The sequence below is a fragment of the Pleurodeles waltl genome, chromosome 11 (genome assembly GCF_031143425.1).
Source record: "Pleurodeles waltl isolate 20211129_DDA chromosome 11, aPleWal1.hap1.20221129, whole genome shotgun sequence".
NCBI lineage: Eukaryota > Metazoa > Chordata > Amphibia > Caudata > Salamandridae > Pleurodeles > Pleurodeles waltl.
The window spans coordinates 85,163,319-85,190,271 of NC_090450.1; the positions used below are offsets into that span (position 1 = coordinate 85,163,319).

The 26,953-nt window shown below is 39.4% G+C and overlaps 1 protein-coding gene across 2 annotated transcripts in view; it reads right to left on the reverse strand.

Moving 5' to 3' along the window:
• Window positions 1-26,953, reverse strand: part of MELTF (melanotransferrin) — a 133,006-nt gene that overhangs the window by 9,889 nt on the left and 96,164 nt on the right. For both annotated transcript variants that reach the window (XM_069213147.1, XM_069213146.1), the window contains exons 10-14: window positions 26,540-26,636; window positions 19,655-19,858; window positions 3,427-3,580; window positions 2,363-2,430; window positions 2,085-2,272 (exon numbers count right to left, since the gene is read on the reverse strand). In XM_069213147.1, coding sequence (XP_069069248.1) covers window positions 2,085-2,272; window positions 2,363-2,430; window positions 3,427-3,580; window positions 19,655-19,858; window positions 26,540-26,636 — 711 coding nt within the window. The remainder of the gene's footprint in view (window positions 1-2,084; window positions 2,273-2,362; window positions 2,431-3,426; window positions 3,581-19,654; window positions 19,859-26,539; window positions 26,637-26,953) is intronic.

Here is a 26,953-nt window from a genome sequence, read left to right on the forward strand (position 1 = left end):
ATGGTATGGATCATTAATTTCGCAGACAGGATCACCTTGCTCTGTGCAGCCAAGGAAGCCATGTGTGGTGTCAGACATGCTAGTAATTTAGACGCAGAGACCATAGATCAGGGTGCTATGAAGTAAAAAAGCTGCTACCAGCCTTGCTGGTCAAATATACTGTTGTTGATCAAACATATTTGCATTCAAACTTCAAATACAGATGCAATTACTTTTGGCATAATATAAACTCCAGCTGCATAGCCACAAAGGGACACAGTTGGTAAGGGGTGTACTTCTCAATCTGCACTGGGTGATGGTTTTACCACTGGAAGTACTGGGATTGGTTGTTGTTCGCCGTGGTCAGAGTGTGGTTACTAAGATGGGGATGGAAACGTGTGGTTAGTGATATCCCACAGATAGTTTTACTGTACATATGTTACATTTAACTAAAGGAATCCATTACTCTTTGCAGATGAAACAGTATTGATGACCAGGACCATGTAGGCTCTTTATAGGTCTACTGCAGTCTAACCTTCTAGCAATGAAAATGGTGCAGTGTAAGTATGTGGCTCGGGTAAAGCAACTTGTCCTTAACATACCCTGTCGGTTGAGGGAGTGCATATTAGAGCATGTTCTGCATATTAGATTACCTTTGGATTCGTTTTTCCTCTTAGGTTCACTGGAAAGCACAGGCCAGCAAGAGACAAACCTTGCTGAAGCAAGCCGCAGGAGATGTGCTGTGCTTTAATCAGGAGTGACAGAGGTCCGTAAGGAAGGAAACCTCCTTTTGAATTAGTGCAAGATACCGTCTGTCACCCATTTTATTGTTTCACAAGGACACGCCAACTCATAATAGTAGATAATAACTTCCTGTACACCCCTGCTGTATGGGCAGAGGGACTCTCAGGGTAGCAGTGTGAGGCGGTGGTAAGACATTAGGATTGCAAACAATGTGTATTGTGTAGAGGGTTTGAGGCAATGTAAAGAGCATGTTAGAGGAGAGTCCCTGGAAGCTGATTTCAGTGTTGCTAGAAGTTAGTGTTGCTTATGCATTTTACCATAACATATGGGCAGTGTGTGCAATTTAGCTACACTGGTGGGTTAGTTTGATCTCAAAGTCTTCAAGTGACTGGTCTCCTAAATGACCAGACATTGTGTTTCACGTAAAGCAAGCTTTTAAATACAAGCAACTGATGTATCTTCTGCATTCTCATATGCATTGTTTCCCTAACTGATCCGCCTAATAACCTATTTGTACTATCGAATCACATATAGCTAGTGCAAGGATACCGGTCACAGACTTGTATAGGGTAGTTAGGGAAGCATTTCTTTATGATACTTGTAAATACCTGGGAGAAATGAAATTTAGACCTTGGTTTTAAATCACAAAACCCAGAGTGGCCTATCTAGTGAAGAAAGTACCTTGTAACACCAAGCAAGCATTTGTCCAGTTCAGATGCTACGTGCAGTACATTAGGAGTAGAGCAAACTTATTCAACCCACAGAATTGCATGCCCCAGTTGCAACAACCACACACAGTAGGGACATGTTGTGTTATTGCAAAATTCTCTGCAGATCCATAGGAAAGAAGTTGAGTTTATTAGTCATTATTTTGATGTAGGATGCATAATGGAGTGGTGACAAAATCATATTTGTTCGAACCTCATATAGGTGGTCATTCTGTTAACAAAATGGGGAATTATTCTGTTGTGGGTGTGGAGAGAGGCACCTCAAACTTCAATATTAGTGGAGATTCTAGAGAGCAAGTCCAACTCTAAGGATTGGATCTAATCCACTGACAGGATGAGTGAACAGAGATAGACGTGAGCAACCTGTGGAATACATGCCTCATAACTTTTGCACTCAGTGTTCCCTCTGCTGACACTGAGTGACCTGATCATATGTTGTATGTATATATTACAGCTTACTTTCTAGTTTTTTTGTGTTGTGACCTTATATGACCCTCCATGGATAATTCAACTTTGTTGTATGTTACTAAAATGGTAATAAGTAGATTAAAAAAGTCCTAATCATTAATCATGCTAGTGGATCACATATTAAACACTGAATAAGCGATATTTGACGCTGGTCTTTAATCTTACCTGAGCTTTCACTAGCAATCCAGAAATAGCAAATTTGTTGGTGTCTGGGTGGACCATCACTGCCTGGGCAGGTGTCTGACCCCAGTTGCAAAATTTAAACTGATCTACTTCTGCTAGTGCTCCATTTAAGCACAGTAGTTGATAATCAGTTGATTTCAGTGCGGAAGCCCAGTCGTCTTTGTTGTTGCCTACCATGAAATATATAGAAAGGACTTTATTTAATACTAGTAGTATGAAGTCAGTTTGATGAAACTATTTTCAGCAATGTCTTCTCATACCATTAGTATTGTCATACACCGTTGAGTGCTTGACAAAGGCCACCTCTCCACTCCCATTTACTAGGCACCTTGAAATAAAAGAAATACAACGGTTTATTCATTTAGACATTTATGAATCACATCTTGTAAAGGAAATTGTCAAAGAAAAATCTTAACTGCAAGCACCAAATTGAAGCATTCTTTGAGTTTATTTAGTGAAAACCCATAGTTAGTAATTAAAGATAGCTTATTACTGCAGGAGGGGAGTACACTAAAACAAGAGTTTTGCCCATATAACCTCACATAACCTGAGCTAAGTCTATGAGCAAAAGACAACAAGGTCAATAGTGGGGATAAATTATACTCCAATAGTAATTTATCACAATAGAGACATTAACTCACATTGGCACTGTGACCCAATCACATATCATTATTCAACATAATGTATTCATGCTGCTACTAATATATATGTATATCACTATGGACATTTCACTCTTCATTTTTTGTGAAAGGATTACTAAATGTCTGGAGAAATGTATACATATATGACGAGCATAGACAACATATGAAATTTCAAAGACGTTGATTCTTTTCTTGTCCCTCAATGATTTACTGTACATTTTGAGATATTATGAACATGTGTTGTAGACCATGATCCATGTAGAAAAAGTGAGTATTGCAAGTATGTTTGTCTAATGTAGGCAGTGGCCCTGGAATTGCAAAATGACTCTCATAGACTTTGCAGGTAACGAGAAGCATTGCAAGGTGACGTTTGTGTGGAAAGGTAAAGATGATAGCTATTGTTCACAATAGAGTTTCAATTCTGGACATAATATTGTGTCATGTCATGAGACTCTGGCAGGTTCAAGTATTGAGAAAGCTTTGAAACTCAAACTTCAACAAGCAGCAAACTTTAAGCCACTCAAAGACTTGAATGTAGAATCCGTTTGTAGAAACATTTTGCAAGAATGTGGTCAATCTTGTTCACATGGCTTTGGTCACATAAATGAATACTTCATAATTCGAATTGTTAGAATAAGACAACCAGCACCAACATCAACAAACATAATTTGTGATTCAGTTACCTGAAGGCACCGGAGTAGCTAAAATACGGCTCCTTGCTATAGTTGGCGGCACACCAGGCTGGCCCCTTACCCTGGCAGAGGCTGCAGAGCTCTGGCGCCAAGCCCTCCTGGTGGGCTCCAGGCACACAGCTAGCAGGAAAAAACTCAACAACAGCTGAAGAGCAAAAATCATATCACAGAAGAAAAGGTCACCAATAAGGAAATGAAGCAGGTGCAGCATGCGTAAAACAAGACCACCACATTGTGCTTTAATTAAAAAAAACTAAATAAATAGAACAATGTACACAGAATTGATAAACATTTTTGGAAATCCGTTCAAAGGTCATGCAAAGACAGAATAATACTTTATATTAAGAACCAGAACATTCACTAAAGTACTGGGCTGCAAAACAAATGACAGGATAATAACATTAATATGTAAAACTGGTGTTTTTGATGCCATGCCACTCTAATGTTGTGAGAACATTTTAAAAATGTTAAAAGCAACTATCTCATTTGTGTTCCACTCTTGATTCATCAAATCTTGGATTTTGTATTTGCCTTAACCTGACCCAAACAGACCATAGTGTTGCATGTCAAGCACCTCCTAATGAAGATAACCCTGTTGTAGTAAAATGTTCTATTTATACACACTCTGCTGCTTTTTGATATTATGTCCACACTTTGTTGAATATATTAAAAACCTATATAGATACCTCACTAGGGCCCTCATTACAACCCAGAAGGTAGTCCTGATGTGGTCGGTAGCTCCATTTATATGCCAAATCAGTGCAACCTGCATCCCAATGTGCTTTTCCCTGTGCTGATTTTGCCAGTAAATAAGTATGTGGAGAAAGAGGGTTCAGAATAAGGGGGACGAATGCAAGACTCGCTACCTACTTACTCCAAAATCTAATTCACAAACCTACAATTGTGAATCTACACCTCTCCAATCTTTTCTCTGGGGTAGATGCACACCAGTAGGTACTGCATCACGCTCAGTTAGAAAATAATGGAGGCATGGATGTAAAAAAAAAAAACACCCCATAAGAAATAATGTTTAATCAATAAAATTAATCTTACCTCTACAAGACAGATATATATATATATATATCCATCCAACGTTAGCCTGAACACCACGAGATATTTACCCCACGATGAAAAGCAACAAGCCAGGACTCAGAGTCCTGGCTTGTTGCTTTTCATCGCGGGGTAAATATCTTGTGGTGTTCAGGTTAACGTTGGATGGATTTATGAGGGGTCGCCGCCCTGCCTGTGACTCACCGTAATAAGAGGCTGGAGTGAAGCGATGACTGTGGCAACATATATATATATATATATATATCAAAACGCAACCATTTCAGGGTTAGAGTGATGCATAAATTATGCAAAAAAGATGAGAGAAGTCTGGGTAGTTCACAAGTTTAAGTGGAGAGCAGCTCCAATAAGGAGCACCCTGAAACACCAGTGACACTCTAGAGATATATATATATGCATATATATATATATATATATATATATATATATATATATATACACACTGGAGGTCGCCATTAGGTAGTTATAGTTAGGACCTAGTTTCCATAGGAAAAGCTTCTTTTGTTTTGCCTATAACTTTGGCGCTGTTTGACAAATCTTTAAAAAAAAATCAAAACTAGTTTGCCACTCAATTCTGGTCCTATCCTGAAAGTTTTGTGGTTATCTGCCAAGCGGGGCTGAGGAAAAAAGGGGCATCCTAAAATACGCTATCCCCATGCAATTTCTTATAGAGATTTTAGACACGACTACAGCCCGAGATGCTGGATGGAATAGACCAGAAAGGTAGCTCTTGGTCCAGAAAGAGCCCTTTTTCTTATTTGGTGTAAATCTGTTTAGTAGTTTTTGAGATATTAAAGGAAAATAAATGTGTGTATCTGGACAGTTTGTGTTCAGATATGCTCTGACTGTCCAGTTTAAAGGCGACTAGTCAATCCTGATTGGTTGGTGACAACCTGAACAATATGTGTTCGCAGACATTACAAGACTCAGGGACTTGGTCCCTGTGTCCTGAAAATTATTATTTTTTAAATGTCAGTGGGCCGGGTGAGCTCACCTAGACCCCAAAGCTCAAATGGGCCCCCCCTTTATTGACCGGCCATACATGAACAACATTCTCTGGCAGCACTTGCAGGACTCTGAGGCAAGGTCCCCATTGAAATGCATTGTAGAGAATGGCAGGCTTTGAGGGTCACAAAAAGGAGAATGTATAAAAGGGTGATCACAGATTTTAGTTACAATATAAATCATTTGTTGATGGTACCATACTACTTTTAGTAATTGTGGTGTGTTCTAAGTAGATTTTACCCAGTGAAAAAGCCTTCTGCTGGGATTTCATGAATCATGTTTGAGAGAAAACGGTTTTCTAGTGATTTTCCAATAGAGGGTATGGAAGGTGCTGCTGGAGCTAAGATGAGAGCATATTTTCAGTAAATTCTCACTATCTTTCTCAGCCACATGAGAATTAAGTCTGCCACTCTCTGCAAAACATGTACTTCTACAGAAGCAGCATGTCAGTTGATTCCCTCGTATTCTACTGCAGCGACCCAGAGTGTTCTAAAGAACAACTCACACACCCAGTCAGACAAGGGTGCGAGTTATAGTTACCATAAGGAGCGAGTTATAGCTACTTGAAAGAACTCTATCTATAACTGCTGAATTTCTATGATTTTGTACGAGTAAATTCAGAACCTTTTTCAGTGAATATATATATATATATATATATATATATATATATATATATATATATATATATATATGTATATATATATATATATATATATAATAATATAATAATATACATATATATTTAGTTCTAGTTAGGACCTAGTTTCAACTTTCGTGACGTTTGACAAATCTCCCAAAAAATTTCAAAACTAGTTTGAGACTCATTTGAGCTGTTGGCCAGAAAGTTTCGGGGTGATTCGCCAAGCAGGAGCCAAGGAAAATGGGGGGTCCCAAAACACTTTTTCCCCCATGCAATTTCCCATAGGGATTTTAGATACAACTACAACCCGAACCGCTGAACGGAATTACACCAGATTTGGCAGAAAGCTAGATCTTGGCCCAGAAAATCTATTCCCGTAATTTAGTGTAAACTTGTTCAGTAGTTTTGGAGTTATGAAAAAAAAATATTTATGCATATCTCAAGATGCAGATCCACTTACTTTAACAAAAAACAAAGAAATTCAATGAAAAAAAACAAAAAGGTTGCAGGGACGCTATAGTTAGGAAACAGAATTAAAAAAAACTTACAAATTTGTGCCCTTGACATGCACTGCTTATTACCCCACATGTTACTTTAATCATAAATATTCTATGACACCCTTGATAATATCACTGCAACATTTGCAATAAAATTACATGTGAGAAAACTGTGCTTGGCGGGGGCGAGTTATAGTTACCTTAGGGCATGACTTATAGTTGAGATAGCTATAACTGCTGAATTTCTATGGTTTTGTGTGTATAAAATCTGAACCTAATTATAACGTCCCTGTAAGCTTTGTTTCTTTTGTTAAATTACAAGTTTTTTTTATTCTACTTCCTAACTGTAGAGTCCCTGTAGCCTTGAAAAATAATTATATATACATATATATATATATATACACACACACACACAAACACACACAAGTTGACGCCGAGAAGCTGAATAATAAATTCCTGAGCTTGCTGAGCCGAGTGCTGAGCGCGTTGACCTCGCCTTGCCACTCTTGCTGCAGGAGAGGTGCGGCGTTTCACCATTGCCACCCTCGCTGCTCAGAAGAAGAAAAGTTTAAATTAGCCTCCCAGCCACTAATTCGCCTTGTTCGCCATTCGCACCCCTCTGCACTTCCGCACCTGGAATTTGCAGCCCCCGGGGAGGGCTGGGAGGCCCGTCGTGGGTGCAGCCAGGGTCCAGCAGAGAGGCCAGTGGAGAGACCAGCTGTGAAAAGCTCAACATGAGCGCGAGCAGAGGAGCAGGCAAGCGAGCGGGCCATTGTTGTCATCGTTGCTCCACCTGGCCAGATTTGGGACAGGTCCGGTGATTTCAGCAGTGATCTAGAGGTGAGGAGACTGGAATCCCGGTGGGGAGGCAGTTTATTAGGCATAGAGGCATAGGGAGGGTGACTACTCGCCCCCCTCCTGCTTGGTCCCCTTGCCCCTGTTCCTCATTGTAGCTCCTCAAGTTTACTCAGGCCATGGCAGAAGCAGGGGCAGGAGCTCATATTAAGAAATTCTACCATCTAGTGATTTGTGGCCAGCTATGTATTGAAAATGCTTTTATATTGTTTAAAACTGAACAACCATAGGAATTTTTGTAAGTTAATAAATGATCCTGATAAGGACCAAAGGGTTGCAGACATCGCAAATATAAGTGAAGAAGAATGGGTGAACTTCCTTAGAGCTCACTATAAAGAAAGTTTGGATACCAATATCACTCTGAGATATGGCTCCAGTACAACAAGCGTGGCTTCTACTGACGTCAGCACGGACAACAAAACTGCCAGCTTAGAATATGATATCAAGTTGCTGGAGAAAATAATTGAGCACTCACACAGTATCTGTGCACCAGGCCCGAATGGGATCTCGCTCACCCTTTAGAAGAAGAGCTGTAGGTTATGGGCAGGTTTTTTAACATCAATGTTTCACTACATCTTGCAGAATGGTACCATCTTGTAAAGTTGGAGAGGGTCAGTGATTCATCCTATTTTTAAAGGCAGAAATGTAGCGTCACCAACTAACTACCAACTGATCGCCTTATTTGATTATTTGATTATTTGAAATTGAAAATACTTTTCAATTTTACTCCTGAAAGATCTATTGGAGTGGGCATCAGAGGCAAAACTGGTACCAGTGAACCAAATGGGGTTCTCTATGAAACAAGAGACACTAACAAATCTATTAGCAGTGAGCCTTGTAATGAAGAGAGCAAGTAATACCAGTACCACCCTCAACATGTGCTTTGTGGACTTTAAAGTGGCCTTCGACTGCATCCCCTGTGGCCTGCTGTGGAAAAAGTTACAAAGATGGGGTATCCCACAAAAGCTACTACGAGCAATCCAGTTGGTATACACAGAAACGTGGGTTAAAATCAGGTTGGGGGATGGCATCCATTTGTCCAGGAAAGTGAGAACATTCTTGGGGCTAAAGCAAAGATGTTTGCCCCACTCTTCTTTAATCTGTTCATTCTGTACTATTGCCGTTCCTGGCTGAGGCTGGTTCACATGCTCCAAGTATTGGCAAAAGAGAGGTGTGCAATATACGCTATGCGGATGATCTATTAATGCTCAGTAATACCAGGGGTGGCCTTCAACACCTCACTACTAGGTTGGCGGAATACTGTGACAAAAAGAAGCTGGAAATAAACCTGAAAAAGGCCGAAGTCATACCCTTAAAGCGCAAAATTTTAAAACATAGGAAATGGTTCCTCCATGGGTCAACAATTGACGAAACCTCGACTTATACATACTTTTCAAATTGGAGTCAAGGGGATCAAATGAAGCTCAATAAAGGCCATCACAGCAATAGCTGTGGCTCTAAACTTTGCCTTCTCAAACCTAAAGAAGCAGTTGTGGGGACATAACCTTAAAGCATTAAGCACAGTAATGACATCTAAGTTGGTTCCAACACTCTCAAATGGAGGGGAGATCATGCTAGGAGAGGACGCTGAAATTATAGAAAGGCTTACAATGCGCATATATAAACACGTGTTCCAGCTGACAGAATCTGCCTCCCAGCACAAGTAAAAGTGGAGTTTGCTCTGCCAAAACAATTATTAGCCAGACAAGGAGCTTTCATAAGATGTTGTCACCTTGAGGAAAGCCCCTGTGGACAATCTTGCTCATCACGTGTGGGCCGAAATCACCCTCGACCGGGGAAAAATCACTTTGCCACCTATCTACAGAATGGTTTAGAGAATTTAGCCTGCACAGACTTATGGAACCAGGAAGTCAGTGACGCTATTTTTAAGAAACTTTTAAGGAAAAGTATCAAGCAAAAAAGCCGTGTGGAGAATAAAGGGGCACTGTCAAAGCGAGCACATGGGTGGATGGTGATGATTTAATTTGTACCTTGATTCTGCAATATCGCTATCCATCAATAGAGACCAAATGAAACTGTGATTTGGTTCTTTGCCAACACTTGAGTTTCACACTAAGGCCCATATATATATATATACTTTTTTAGCACCGCATTTTCGTCATTTTTTGACGCAAATGCGGCACAAACTTACAAAATCTAGGACCATATACTTTTTTTGGCCGCATTTGCAGCCCTCAACCCACTGAATCTTATGCTGAATGTGCGACTGGTGCACTTTATAGCAATTTTAAAAAATAGAATAAAATTAGGACGGTGAAATGAGCCAGGAAGTGTTGCTTATGAAGTTTGCACTATTTTTCAATTGTATCAGAGTCCAGGCAGAGCTGCTAGGGGATAGGTTTGTTGATTATGGTTCTCCATCACGCATATTAAGGTCATTAAGTTAAACGTGATAACCTTGTTTAAGTGAGCTCGAATAAATTATTTTAGGTTCCTATGCAGTCGCTAAGCACGAACAATGCACTTTAGCGTTGGTTCTTTTTATGTATTTGAATCCCCCTCCTTTCATTGCCACTTTATTGCAATTGACACAATGACGGGGCCTAAGCAAGACGGTTGAATCATTATGAGTGCAATGCATTTTCACGACGTTGTGTGCAATTTGAGTAGCTCGTGTTTTGGGTCCTACTTGTTACAATAATATGCTACTTCTAAGGTAACCTGTGCACTGGCTTTTTTGACGTTACGTATGCTTTGTACACAATGCACTTAAGTTTGGTTCTTTGAAATGCTCGTGAACCCTTATTTACAATAGCAGCATGCTAATGTGCATTAGGAACTCTGTTGGGTCTTGACCAAGTAAGGTCCTGGACTTTTTTCCCTTTTTAGTGCCGCTCAATCGCTATTTGTATGATGACTGGTCCTATGCAAGATGGTCAACACCCATGAGTATAATGCACTTTAATGACATCATGAGTACAATGCACTTTAATGATGCTGTGTGTAAATGATAGGGCTTATGTAAGATGGTCACCCACTGCGAACATAAGGCACTTTAGGCTCCCTAGTGTGCTTCTTGTTACTAGAATATATTGTTTTATCGTAGGTTTCCGGAGCTCCCTTTCCTGTCTGCCACCCTCCTATGTAGGAGCAACATGTTCCTTATCTCAGGGAGATCTCTATTTCTCAATGCTTTAGGGTTTGCGAATAATGCAGAACCTACACTCTCCAACATGTTTTTGACATATCGAAGCAAGAGAATGTGGAGAGCCCCTTCCAACGAGGTACAGTCTTCTAACACTAGCTAATTAAGTGAAAGGGCTGGGTTTGCCAAGATTCTGAGCTAGCACATAACTGGGGCCAGAAAGGTAACCCATGCCTAGTTCCTTGTGTACCACAAAAGCCAGGGAGCTGGCAGGAACTGCCAGGAGCCTATGCAAAAAGTTATTTTCAAATACTTGGAGCTCACTAGCATCTACATACCCCAACACGTCACAACCATAACTTGCTGTCGGGACACATTTTTCACGGTATACCTTTAGCGGGCCTGAACTGGTTTGGCACCCAATCTCTTTGTAAAATTCATTGTTGCGGTCACTGTTTTCCAGAGAATATTCTTCTTTAAGGTGTAATGTGGGACCCAGGACACCCGGTTGTCAAATAATACCCACATATATGGAAAGGTGGCTATTTTGGTTAATTCCACACCATTACCAAAAAAAGGTTTCCCGACTAACTTGCGATGACCAAGCATCATTGTATGCGACTTAGTATAGTTCGTTGCAAGGTCCAGAGAGTCCATAAGATCAATAAAAGCGTCCAAAAGGCGTGAGACCCACCGGCGTCCTAGCAAGCAAAACTACACCATCGAAATACAATAAGATGGGAATTAGCTTGGATCCGTCCCTAGGAACATCCCTACTGTCAACTGGTGATACCTCACCCAATTGATTAATATAGAGAGTAAATAACAGGGTGCCAAAATGCACCCTCGCCCTACCCCCCCTGCAGACTGCCCAAGTAGCTGTCAAACTGCCATCCCCATTATACCTTACCGAGGCCGAGAGGAAAGAGAGTAAATTATGTAAAAACGCCACTAGCTCAATCTCTACTCCCATTTTGACATCTAGGGGCCAAAGCTTGGATCTATTCACTCGGTTGAAGGCTGAGGTAAAGTCCATGAAGACCATTTAAAGGCACCCCCTCTTTGGCTACAGTGTATTTCCCGATAATCATCTGCACGTTAATACTCTGATCCAGGGTCCCCTTCCCATGTCTAAAGCCATAGGGGATGTCCGAAACTATTTTATTGCTGTCAAGCAGGGTGATAATTTATCCAGCACTACCCTGCCCCTAATTTTTGCAGCCGAATCTATAAGGGAAATGGAATGATAGCACTGGGGGTCGTTCCTTGCTCCTTTCTTATAAACAGGTAAGATAATGGATTTAGACTAGGATGGAGGAAAACCTTTCCTGTATGCCGCAGTAAAGACCTGTGCCAAAATTGTTGCCCACCTTAGGGGATCAGGCTTGTAAAGGTCTGGGAAGGACCCCATCCAGACCTGGAGCTTTCCCCCCGCTGTAGAGAGCCTTGCACCTTCTACGCTAAAGTTCAAGTTGGGAAAATCGTTACCAGGCACCCAGGGAATAATCCTGCCCTTTCTCACACCCTCCTCTGCACATCCCTTGAAAGTGGGACACCCATCTATCAGTAGCAATGTTACGTTACTCCCTGGGGTTCCCCCGTGCTGGCACAAAAGATCTAATTATAATCTCCCAGAAATTTGTGCTGTTACTCGGAACGTTAGGCTGCAGGAGCTCCTGCCAAGCCTGATCCTTAATTTCCTTTTCGCATGAGTGGATTGCTGATTTATATGCTAGCCTGCACTCCTGAATCTTATTCACATCCCTTAGTGTTTGGTTTAGGGCTTCCAGCAGATTTTTGTGCGCCCTGGAGAAATTTCTATCAAAACATTTATTCTCCTTCCCTCGGGTCACAAGACTAGAGGAGATATTCACACGTAGCCTGTTGGAAGCCTCAAGAATCTCATCTGCTGTTGTAGTACCCTCCAAACATAGGTTAAGGTCCACCGCATTCATAGAGATTCTCCAAAAATTCCTCAGAGATTACCTTATCTCACTTGATTCTCTGTGCCTGATCCCTGGTGCTAATAACATCATATGTGGGAGCCTTTCAATCAATCAATCTATCAGTAATTTCTAAAGCACGGCTAAGACCATAGAGTCTTAAGGTGCTGTTGGAGGCATGCTGCTCAGTCGAAGAGCCAGGTCTTGAGGTCCTTCCCAAACTGCTTCAGTTGATGCGGTCTGCCTGAGTTTGAAAGGTAGCGTGTTCCATATCCGGGCTAAGAGGTAGAAGAAGGAACTTACTCCTACTGTGCTTTTCCAGATCTTGCGAACGGCTGTGAGGGCAAGCTGGGAAGAACGTAGTTGTCTGTTGGGTATGTAGAAGGCGAGGCGGTGATTGAGGTATGCCAGTCCTATGTTGTGTAGTGCCTTGTAGGTGTGGATCTGGAGTTTGTAAGTGATACGCTTGTTTGACTGAGAGCCAGTGTAGGTCTCTGAGTTGTTAGGAGATGTGGCTGTGTCGGGGGATGTCCAGGATGAGTCTGGCTGCTGCATTCTGGATTCTTTGTAGTCTTGATTGTAGTTTCTTGGTGATGCCGGCGTAGAGAGCGTTGCCGTAATCAGGATTGCTAGAGTTGAGTGCATGGGTGACTGTATTCCTCATGTCGGAGGGGATCCACTTGAAGATCTTCCGAAGGAGTCGGAGGGTGTGGAAGCATGACGATCAGACGGCATTGACTTGACGGGTCATGGATAGAGAGGAGACCAGGATGATGCTCAGAGTGCGTGCGTGGTCCGTGGGAGTGGGGGCGTTTCCCAGTGCAGTGAGCCACCAGGAGTTGTTCCAAGCGGAAGGGGTGGAGACGATTACGAGGATCTCCATCTTGTCCGAGTTGAGTTGGAGGCAGATGACTTCCATCCAGGCAATGACTGCTCTCATTCCATTGAGGAAATTTCTCTTGGCCTTTACGGGGTCGTCAGAAAGGGAGAGGATCAGTTGGGTATCTTCGGCATAGGAGACTATGTTTAGTCTGTGTTGTTTGATGAGCTTGGCTAGTGTGGCCATGTAGATGTTGAAAAGCAATAGGGCTGAGTGATGATCCTTGGGGCATTCCTTCTGTTTGCTTCCATATCGAGCCCCCAGTGCAGGACCAACATCACAGGGTTGTGGTCACTAAAGGTATTCCAGTGTACACCCCTGGATTTAACCTGGGAAACCAGGGGTACCAATACTATGATGTGGTCAGTGGTGGAATGACTGCCCCTTCCCATGTAAGCTGGTATAGCTTCACCCTTCCTCGTCTGCTCAATACAATTCAAATTATTACATGCCAATATATCCTCCAGCAAGTCACCCTGCTATGTATGTTCGAAGTGTATTGCTTGGAGTCTTGCATCAAGCAACTCTTTGCCTAGGCCCAACCCTGTAAACACAAATGGACATTAAAAGCACCTAAAATTAAAACATAAACCAACAAAGACTTACTCTCTCCATAGCCTTCCAAGAAACATTTTAAACCAAGGACATGTTCTATCGCCATGCTCCTAGTGAAGGAATTGTACAAGTTAACCACCAACCACCTTGGACCGCTGTTATCAATATTATGGCAGTGTTATCAATAGTATTGCAGTGCTCGGGGATATGGTGTGTGAGTGGGTGAATTTGTTTTTCCTTTGGGCTGTGGATCCAGTGTGAATTTACACTGTGTGCAAATTTTTTCCCATGAAGGGCCCCTCAGAGATCCCTCCAAGTGTCTTGTGGGGTCAGGATACCTCTATCCTGACCCCTTATGTGTGTTTTTATTTATGTTTTCTTCGATTGGGCCCACCCAAGAAACAAAATGGCGGTCACAACTTTCTTTTCAGGTTGCAGACAGTAATTCAGGGCCTTGCTTTCCTCCCGGATCAGCAGGTACCCAAGGATACCCCGCAGGCAATAGCGGATCCCCAGAGGATCTGCATCCCTAAATATCTATATTATTTCCCTTTAATATCTCTGAAACTAGGGAACAGATTTACACCAAATTACATTTCTGCAAAATTTTGTGTAATTCCGTTCAGTGGTGTGGTTCGGGCTGTAGTCATTATTACGAGCATTGCATTGCATGAGGAAAAAGCATATTGTCCCCGTTTGACAAATTACCCTGAAACTTTCCAGACAGCAGCAGTAACTGGTACACTAGCTTAAAAACAATTGTGCAGATTTGTCAACCTGCACGAAAGGTATTTGCAAAACAATAAATGCTTTGGTTTTCTCAGTGAATATATAAGTAATTGCCTTCTATAGTCTGCTTTCAGTAGTGGCGGTATGATTAAAAGTGGGGTGTAAGGAAGTAGGGTATGTAATGTACCTGCATTCCAGGTCTGCATGTTTCAAAGCCTACCCCTAGGCTTATATCAGGACAAAGGATGACTTCCTGTTTCCACCCCGTAAACAAAGGTTATACTCAAGCACACCCCTTGCATTCTAAAGATAGAGTATACTGCACCTACCTCATATAGTGGCTTGCAAGGGGGAAACAATTCCTAGTTCACAATAAGTTGAAAGGGGAACTTCGGCATACACTTTCAGATACATGAAGGAAATATTTTGTGCTCACATTAGGAATATGCAATATAGACACAAACTTATTCACTATAAATTACTCTAGAAATTAAACATTACCTCAGAATTCATGGTGAAATTTTCTGACAGGGGCCACATCTTTAGGACATGTACAGAAATAAATGTGAGTTTTATAGATCAGGCTAGGCTTTGTCGACCCGCACAATGCTTTGGCAGGAACTATTCACAACTAATCTACTCATGATAGATACTTGTATAGGGGTCTCACCTCTCCTAGTCTCTACTGGGATAAACAGGGGAAGCACCAAGGGGCAGGTGTAAATTTACATCAAAAGCATTGTTGCTGGCAAAGAGACACATTACTATGCAATGGATGAATGTTTTTTCATCTAGCTTGGTTGAAGACTACACTTCAATATGCCACCCCACTGCTATACAGAGAGGTTTCCGGGACACCCTGAGCACCTATTGTTGAATCAGGAGGATAGCCCCCTAGCTAGAGTACATGATAAATTAGAGATTAAGCTGTCATATAGAAATGGTTCGAATATCCTTCATCATTTGATGCTTCCTTCTGTTGTATGATTTTATTCCTACCAACATGATGAGATGCAGATCAGTAAAGAATATTGTAATACAACTATTTGTGGCTGTTTCCGTATATGCTTGCTCTACTCTGTGCGTGGCAGATGGATTTGGTTTATAGTTAGGATAAAAAATAAAATTAAGTTTTAAAAAATTGTGTAACATTGTTTTGTGGAATATATTAGATGGTTAAGCAAGTATTTCATAAGGTTAAATCTTGCAACACATTTGTCAAAACAGAATATAGCCATACCCTTTTGAAAAGCTGACAACAGCTGGGTGATATTTTTTGTTTCCCTGTGGTAGATATAGGGGAGATGTGGCTACATCATTTCACAAATTTCTTCAAGTTTAATGCAAGCAGAAGCATGCTTATGAAATGAAAAGGTTTTGGATGACTTTCAGTTTTCAATATCTATGGCTTCATAAAAGTATCTCAACTTTTTATAACAATATGACAATTAAATTGCTTGATTTTATTCTGGAAGATTGCAATGTGTATGGTGATTGCACCTAAATAATTGACCAATTTTTAGATCCAAAGTAATAGTTCTGGTAGGTCCCTGAATGTTTTTATAAATCTATTAAAATATACAGTAGGTATATCTTTATAAATAAAAATGTAGTTATTAATCTGATAAAATCACACATTGGTGCTATTTTTCACAATCTTTTCTAGTGTGACTTCTTTTTTTAATCTTCCTGTGATAAGGAAGTGCACAGGAAGGTGGAGATTCTCTTAATAGATAAGGAGGTGAAAAAGAATCTGACGTTTTTAATAGTGACATCTATAAGGCAGTTATGAGGGCTTTTTATGGAGTTGCTTCAAAAAGGAAAAGAAGGATAATAACATTTCTGAAGGTTTACACAACAAACATAACTGCCATTTCAGGGTTTAGTGGTAATGGAATCCTCCAAATTTGGAAGCAAAAATGCTAAATCAGGAGTAGAATCCACTAGCTGAATTTCTTGCATCATAGTATCTCTATTGTGGAAGAAATCCAGCTGGTTGAATCGCTAATGCCAATCAACTCTAAATTGGACCTACTTTATTATAAGCTATGTACTTCATAAATAAGACTCAAGATATGTTGCAATGTTGCATAAATACTAACTTTTAGTTAAATTATATTCTTTTGTTAAAATATACATGACATTTTGCTGAAGGCCAAAGCAAAATAATATGCCTGACAAGATAAAAACGTGAAATATTAGCAAATTAAATGAATATTGAAAAATAATGAAATTGTATTGAGGATTGGTAATAAAATGGCATTAGCGTTGAGATATCTTGGAAATTGAATTTTGAAGATATGCATTTATAAAATGGATATAAATTGGATATTTTTCTTTTCAGCAAGCTTTAGACAAGTGCTTTGCATCCATTCCTAATTCCAGGAGAGAAACAATGGACTGTTCTGCATTGGAGATCCATAATACATTATAGGAATTACTGAAATTACATAATATGTTTTCCATTTGCAGTGTAATGGAATGTTAGAGGTATTTAATTATTTTTTTAACTGTATCAACAAGTGAAATTAATATTTTGGAAAGCAGTACCAGTGTTACTACTTTAAAATAGTAACTACTCTGATTTTCTAAAGGATTTCAGCATATTTCATCAAAATATTTTAATTGCAAGATTTCTGCAAACCTCTTGACTTTAAGGATGTATGCTTTACTCTCTTAAAACCGATAATTTGGTTTCCTAAGAGAGAGATTGTCTTCAGATAATGCATGGTTGTTTCCGGATATAATTTCCAGTGTCTCTACATATAAATCTACTTCAACTACATGTGCACCCGCGCAATTACATTTTAAATGGTGAAACCACAATTTGTACATCTGATACACAACAGTATATGAGCTAATGATGTATACGGTCATTTATTGTGAAGCTGTGCAGTGATGTATTTTTCAACATCAGTTTTATACTTTCTTCTCTACCAGTTGTAGAATGTATTAGAAATAATTACCAAGATTTAAATTTTGTAAAGTTTAAAAAAAATCTTTGCTTAAGCAGATGATATTTTGCTATACAACTCAATACCTTAGAATGTTCATGCTCCTGGTTGTAGGAAGATTAATGCACTTTTTAAAAACTTTCTAGATATAATCAAAACATTGGTAAATCAGATGTCTTCCCCTCAATGTTTTATTTGATTGTAGTATGTTTTGTGGATATGAATGTTAATGGAAAATAAAACACTGAGAACTTTGGTATGCAAAGGACAAGTGTGGCATTAACTATATTATTCCTAATACTATAAAAGAGAATGTGAATTATAATGAGGTATCAATCTCTTTATCATGGTGGATTAGACACCCTAAGAATGGTTGTGGTGCCACACCTTTTATACCTTTGATCAAAGCTAGCATGTAAATGACTGACTTAATTAAATACATTGACTCACAACTTTCTATACTTTCGTGGAATGTCTTGTTATATATGACCTTTGTGTAAGCTTAAAAAACAAAGTAGACTGGGGTGTAAAGATTTCTGGATTTTGAAGCTTCACTTATCTGTTTGTATTACACAAGTTTATTTATAGCTTCATCTTTATGATAAAGAGGAAACCCTACGTGGACAAGAATTTTATTTATATGACCAATTGGTAAGTTACTACCCCATGGAAAACCTGACTTTTATCAAACAAGTACAATTAAGTAGATTACCATGGATGAATCTTTCGAGTAACATTTATTATATAATAAGTTTGTTATATCCAGAAAATAAACTATTTTCTCAAACACTAGATTCAGAGTGATTTATGGTTGCAGTAATTGATATATATATATATATATACATATGCACACACACACACAAACACAACCATTCTTTACACCTCATTTACAGTCTGTTCCTTTAACTCATATTGTAGGCAATGTTACACATTTAAATATCACATTGTCTATGAACCATAATTATATTCATATTCTAAAAAATGTATACAAAATTAAATTACTCAAAAGGCTGCTAAAATATTCTGTGTAAAGGATGCTATAAGAATTAAAAGGATGTCAACCAATGAACTACAGAGGAATTAAGATTTTGATGTACTACAGTGTATAGAACTATATGATATGGTGTAAAACAACATAGAACTTTAAAGTCAGTTCAGACATTTTTCTGAAATAATGTCTTTTTATGCGTATCTAAGTTTAATATAGATAAGGAAACCTATGATAAATTATGTTGGCAGTGACATATTTAGTTCCTGTGCTTGTTTAATGTGATAAATTTCACTGCATTTAGTTTGCTGCTTTGGGTAAAATTACTGACATTTTAAATTTACATTTGATGTTTACACTTTACCAATTTATTGAGATATATAGATATTCTTTAAAATGTAGTGACATTTTATATGCTTGTGGAATGTGTCAAGCTAATGCTCTGAGAGCCTCATAAAGTACTTAGGGCCCTCTTCTCAAAGGTATCTACACGTCTAAGTGAAGCTAAGGTACTTCATTACCAGCTTATATGAGGGCAAATTGCTGTCCCATATTCAAAGAATCTGGAGTATTCAGATTTTAACTTTATGAATGGGATTTGCTCACACCGAAATTCCACTGGTGTGGCAAAACCTGACTGTGAATACATCTACTCATATGATTGGCCTTCTGGACGATTCACCAAATGAAACACCAGCAGATGGCCTCAGGAAAAGATATTTTCATCAAACACCTGAACTTTTCCCACTAAATTTTATGAGCATGCTCTGTAATATGTGACAGAAGCATGAAAAGGCATGAAAAGGTTCCTAAAAATTTCTCATGATAAGTGAAATTATTGCGTCATCGGATTGGTAAAACATTCAATATGTGAAAAATGTATACAAGGCAATACTACATACTAATTGATTTAAAACATATGTAAGGAAATGCACTCAATTGAGTGCACACTGCAATCTTACGAATCATTTTTGAAAGTGTTCTTAAGAATGTCCTTACCTTTGGCAATATTAGAATCACTGCAGTCCTGAGGCCTGATCATGCCCCTTTTAATTAGAGCTCCTATTGGTATCCTCCATCCAGCTGTCCGTCCATAGCCAGTGTGACAGGATCTTTTTCCTTTCAGGTCATTGATGGTGAATGCATCCTGGCTGTTCTTCTTAACTACTGCTACCGCATAGTAACCATTGTCACTGTCTGTAGCTGATTAAGAGAGAAGCAAGTAAATGTATTTCGGCATTACAGTAGCAAATCATGAAATATCCTTTGTCAATTTCAGAACAATACTTTGTATAATTAGTGGACAGACTTTTATAGGGTATATTGTGGGGCATCTGAGACTTACCATGCACTTAGGAGTAACTGCTGCAGAAGAAACTGAAAGAGGGAGAATGTCTTAGATCATTCAAAATGTGTAAGTGTTGGAAACAAAAGCTTCACTATGGAAAACATAGGTGACATATTTGTTTCTAGCACAGGCCTATCTATGAGTCTGTGCAGATGTCTGTAGAGCCTTTTGTTACCACTAGATGTGTTGGGATAGTTGGGTAATTCTTTTTTCCATAATTATGTGAAATTCTGGAGAAATTATGCGTAATCATTCAAAAAGCAAAAGGATTTGGCACTATATTTTACCTTGAAAAGCACCATGTAGCATTTGAAATTTAAAAATACAAATGCCACACGCAGCTACTCATGCTCTAGTGGTTCATGTTGTTCAAATGTACACTGCTATAAAGAATGTGTAATTATGCACCATGGCGTAATAGCATCATTTTGGAGATTTTGCATAACAGGTAGAGCAAAATTACGAAAAATATACAAGATGACACATGGGCCATAGTTAGCATCTGATTTAGAGATGGGTTGTAATGGAAATATCTCAAGCAAGCAGTGGAAATTCCTCCACCATTGGGACAAAATATTTGAGAAAAATCCACTGGTTGAAACTCCACCAGACGTCACTTCCCTTCCTGTATTTTTGAGGTTATCAATTAAAACTCACCCTAAACCAGCCCATAGTTTGCCGCCTGAGTCCAGATCCCCTTTGCTTGCCTTTCTTTTTCTCTATCATGTATTCAAAGCAATTTATCTTGCAGAAAGGGAATTAGGCTAAAAGGAAGGTGCACTCAAATAAAGATATATAGTCATGCAGAGCAGAATGGCCAAACTTTAATTATCCAACAATGGTTGGAAAACTAACAGCTCAACATGAGAAAAAAGCAGGCAAACAAGTTTATAAGACACAGAACAGTCAATAATACATGTAACTGGATGTATGCTTTGGAATTAATTACTTTACTGAGGTTGGGTTGGGTAATAACGTATCAATATCCTGTAAATAACTTATATGTAGCGGTTATGGGCTCATGGATTCTGTTGTCACACTGTGTATCACCACACTGCCTGCAGTGTACATTCCCATGACACGAGCTGTGCAATTGATATATTAATATAGGAAGGAAATGGAATATTTCGTTTAAGTACAATTCCTATTCAGCTGCAGAAAGTGACGCTGCACTTCTAAAAATCGGTGACAATGTCTTGGGCTCTTGGGGGCCGTGGTGGACATTAGATCTTTCAAATCTTTTTCAAGAATGGCTGAAAGGTATGGTGGCATATGCAGGACCCCATGGCTCACCCACAGCAGGAAAATGTAGGGCCTCATTGCGAGGTTGGCAAGCCGACCGTGGGGCTGCCAGCCCCATGGAGAGGAGGATGCCGTGGAGCTGGCGGTCTCCCCCCGGGTCATTTACAAGGTTTCCACTGGGCTTACTGGTGGAAAACTCAGAAATATGAGGTTTCCACTGGTCAGCCCAGTGGAAACCATGCAGCGGCATTGGCCTTGGCTCCTCAGAATGCACACTGTCTGCTCTAGCAGACAGTGCACGTTCCAAGGGTGATGGGCAGGGGGGCCCTGCACTGGCTTTCCACCAACCTTCTCATGGTGGGGTTCCTGCCATGAAAAGGCTGGCAGAAAGTGAAGTTGCGATCAGCACGCCGGTGCTGCTTTAAACACGGCCGTGCCTGAGCAAGACTTTGACTGCTGCCAACCCGTCGGGAACCATGTTGCTGGCGGTGGCGGCAGTCCCCTGGCGGTCCAACCACAAGGTTGTAATTTGCAATTGGACCGGCAGGAGTGCGGCAGTCTGCCGCCCCGCGATTCTGATGGTCTAAAGACCGCCAGTCTCGTAATGAGGGCCATAGTCTTTCCATTGGGCATCAGCAGGGTTTGGTGGCATAACATCAGTTTCAAAGAGCCCAATTCCATGGCCACAAGTTATACCCTTTGCAAAGGGGAACTACTTACGATGTCAGCAGATAAATGTGGAGCCTATAGAAATAGCAAAGCTGAACATTCCTACAACGTTGAGAACAATATCTGGGATGGTGGCACCGGGATGCAATGTGGAAATATAGTATCACATCTCTTCAAACTGCAGCAGTAGTTGGCAAAGCACATGGCTTTCTTAGCACGGCTCCATAGCCTGGCATCTGTATGCATCAATGTATAATATTGTTTTGTCTTGTATCTCAGGCGTTGTTAAATATCAATTACAGCAAAGGTGACATACTATTAATCTGCTTTACACCCCACCCTATTCTTCATGTTACAATGCTCACTATATGAGATTCTACTGCTTAGCCCGCCTACAAAAAAAATTTGCCCGATTTAGTGTATATCCTTGGTGCACAGTGCCTATCCTTCTAACTTCCTCATACAGTTGGGACTGTGAAAATGTGTTGTGAGTGGCAGAGCTTTCCTGGTAATAGATGCATGTTGCCTACAGGTCAGGCCTGACTATATCATGGATGTCATTTAGGGGTCGCCAGAGGTTGCATCTGCGACTCCTGGCTTGCCCCTTGAGACCCCTGGCACTTCTCTTGCAACCCCTGGTTTAAAGGTGGCAGAATCAGTGCCTGTAACAGTGGCAGATCGTTCTTATGGACGCCAGTTGGGGTTCCCTCTCCCTGTTTTCGTCATTTGTTTTTATTACACTTATACTTTTATTACACTAATAGTGAATGGTATTACATTTTTCACTATTACTGTAATAAAAATGGTGTACAAGTAGCTGGAATATGACCTTCCCTGGCAGCTGAGGTAACCAATTTTTTTTTCTTTTAATATATGTTGTGTGTGTGCTTGCAGGTTAGAGTGTTTCTTAATGTGAGAAAGTGAGTGTATATGCGACTGTATGTGTACACTTGCGTGAGTGAAAGTAAAGGTCAAAGGGCATGTAATATCACTTCCATTACTCCTGGCGTTTTGATCAATTGACGTCCATGGATTATATCACAAGGGAAAAGTAATACATTATGCATTAGATTTAAAATTACAATCAGTCGCGAATAGTAACCACTTGCTAGGTAATGCTACAAAATGTGAGCACAATGTTTTTATTCTTTGAATGTCAATTTTGAGCAGGTTTAAGTGAACAAGCCAGAGAAGGGATTTTCCTTCTCTCCTGAGCTGTGTACAGTGCATGCAGTGGCAAAGCCATGTCGCCTTGCAATGAATTAGCTTGAAAGGAAACAAAGGGCCTGATCTACATTTCAGCAGATGGGTTAGTCCATCACAACGGTGACGGATATCCAGAAATATAAATCTTATTATTTCCTATGGAATTTAAATTTCGGCGGACAAAATATCCGTCACCATTGTGATGCGGTAACACGTCCACCGAAATCTAAATCAAGCCCAAAGTTCTTCCATCACTACTTTCCATGCACTTCTGCAGGAAAGCATTGCTCGCATACAGAAGTGGCAACAAATATGCTGAGCCGGAGCAACCCCTTCTTTCCTCATAAGAAGTCATTGGCCGTTAAATCACAAAGAGAAGCCAGAAGAGAAAAGAGGTTAGACACAGGGAAAAGAAGCCGAGTGTTATAGGAAAAAGTCTTCATCACAAAGGTTAAATGACGAGAGGCCTTTCAACGAAGGCTTTATAACGAAAATGCCTTTCCAACAAAAGGCTTTCACAATATAATTTTTTACGATCATGCCTTTACAACAGATGCCTTTTACAACGAAAATCTTGGTAAATGTAAGTATATTGCAGGTAATAAACAGCTATATATATATATATATACATACATACATATATATATATATGAGATCTGGTATAGCCCAGCTTCTTCCACCTCTCGGGGTCGGTGCAGGTCACGGCCACCGACAGCCGTTTATATGAAACAAATAAAGATACCACTCGTCACTGACACCAAAAAGACCGCACTCTAAGGTTTTGATGAGAAAAATAAAGTTTAATGGCAGCGTGTTTTGACCTTACAAAAATCTTCCTCACAGCCCATACTTCACAAAGTGCTCTACCCCATTTAAAAAAAAAACAACGTAAGACACCCACAAATGAACATAGAACAAAGACTATGGTTCAGCCATTACTATCTACTAGAAAAAAGATCCAACTTCCCAAGGGAATATATATATTACGTAAATATGTTCAACAGTATTACTTAAACTCATCATATTTGAGGAGAAATGACTGATAATTAAGACAAATATAATATTAAATCTCAGATATTGCATTATCCATTTAGAATCACTTACGTCCTAAAATAAAATAAAAATCCCAAAACAATAAATATTTAAATCATTAAATCAATTATACATATTTCTCCGGCCCAGTGGCCATAATAATTCTTGAACAGCAAAACCACAACATTTTTGGTACTATTATCACAAAGATATACATGTGTAAGCACATCTACTATTGAATTCTTAAACTAAATTCTTCCGGCGCATTTTTAACCTACAAAAAAACTTGTATCATTTCTACAGCAATCCCACAAATAAACCATTTATTTATGGGAAATCATTGCCATTAAACTTTATTGAGTGCCGGCTTTTTGGTGCCCGTGATGAGTGGCATCTTTTTTTGTTTTATATATATACATATTAATATTTCCTCCAACAAAGCGGTCCTAATTGCAGCGCACTTCTACAGGCTGGTGCACAAGTAAGCGACGGACCCCATAAATATATATATATATATTTTTTTTAAATACATATATACATAAATACATGTATATATATATATATATATATATATATATATATATCCTTCAATGTTGCCCTCCGTGACGTTCAAGGTGCCCTTGTGCTTTAAAGCAGAGGTGTGTTTCTCTATGGCAGGGCTTCACCATGCAACATTTTCCAATAACATCCAGATGGCCAATGAGACGCACTCATGAGTGGCAGATTTGCTGTTTTTTTCAAAAACGTGAGATCAGCTATCAATGCATTGCAATGCAAGTGCATCTTGCATCTGTCCATCTGTATTTCAATGCAAAAATTATATATATATATATATATATATATATAGAGAGAGAGAGAGAGAGAGAGAGAGAGAGAGAGAGAGAGAGAGAGAGAGAGAGAGAGAGAGAGAGAGAGATGTCTTCCGTTCAGTTCCCTTTATATATATATATTTTTTTTTTTTAGGGGTTAGGTTGGGCATGGGTTTTTGGGTGGCAAGGGAATTTTTAGGTTTTACAGTGGGTATGGGTGTTTGGGTTGTAAAGGAATTTTTAAGGTATAGGGTGGGTATAGGTTTTTGGGTGGTAAAGGAATTTTTAATGCTTAGAGTGGATATGGGTTTTTGGTTGGTAAGGGAATTTTTAAGTGTTAGGGTGGATATGGGTTTTTGGGTGGTAAGGGAATTTTCAGGTTTTAGGTTGGATATGGGTTTTTGGGTGGTAAGGGAAATTTTAGGTTTTACGGTTGGTATGAGTTTTTGGGTGGTAAGGGAATTTTGAAGTGGGAAGGTATTTTTTTAGGTTACAGAGGTTGTTGGTAAAAAAAAATATATATATATATATATATATATATATATATATATATATATAAATAAATACAAATTAAAAATTCATATGTATTTATATTGTTGAAACATAAATCTATAATATAAACCCATTATATTTATTTTATATATATATATGTATATATACATACATACATATTACTATATATATATATATATATATATATATATATATATATATATATATATATATATATATATTCTCTCAGCAATGCGGCCAGACACCGCAACGCTCTCAGCAGTTGGTGCGTTGTGCGAGAGCTGGGCGAATAAACAAATAAATTAAATTGAGTGAATTCACCTTAACAGAGTGCGCTGCCATTGAATTTTGGTTTATATATATATATATATATATATATATGTTAAAACGCTTGTGTTACAAAGCCATTCGTTGTAGTGGCATTTGGTATTCCATCCTGCATCCGAGGGGGACATGTGGAAAGATCATATCCTGACTGCAGGAACAGCTGCCAAGTAAGGTATGCTGGTAAAACAAGCATCACTTGGCATTCTGTAAATTAGGTAGGAGATACAGCAAGTAATTATATGAGTGAAGATACATTGAATAATTAATAGGGATTTTAGACTAATAGGAATAGGGAAGCGCGATCGGACATGATTGATGCTTCCCATGGTTCGGTTCTAGCTTTAGTTATCAATGCAGAGATTTTCATAATAATTGTAACACTCAGTGAAAAACACCAGCGGCTGTGAGTACCTCCCCTGCAGATATGAGTCTCTCTGGAAGGGTTGCCAGGCTTCGAGCACTCAAAATCTGGATGAGCCTAACTCATCATAGTGAAGAGCCTGAGGGCGAGGGAGTGGTAAATCCAGACTAATGCTGTTGACTAAAAGGCTCACCTTTACTACATCAGACCTTGTGATCCTTAATGCACTAGTACAAAAATGAAATCATCATACTTGCCTTGCCATAACATACTCATTTTTTAAAGTTTTACCAAGTAATTCTCTCCTGGAGCAGACAAGTGAAAGAAACTGGACAAATGGGTTTGTTGTTGTAACAACAGAACATCTAACCACTCACCAGCATAGTTTTCACCCGCTGCTGGCACTAGGCCATATGTCTTTCCAGCCAAATATATGTCCTGTCCTCCTAGGGTTACAACATCAGCTTCTTTTGCCTAAAAATAACAAAAAAGGTTTAGTCTGGCAGATGAAGACAATCACAAAATGTGAGTTTGTACCTATAAATGTATTTACTAACACCTCCACTGAAAACATTTACTATAGTAGTCATATTCTTTGCAACATAATGCTGTATATGATCCCACCAGAGAACCTATAATGCTTAGTACTGAATTTCCATTAGGAGAAGATGATTTAGGCACCATATTCTTTCTTTCTTTCTTTCTTTTTTTTTCTCTCTTTCTGTCTCTCTCTCTCTCTATCCCACATATCCCCCCCGTGCTTGCTGCACAGGAAAAAGTGGCGGAGGGAA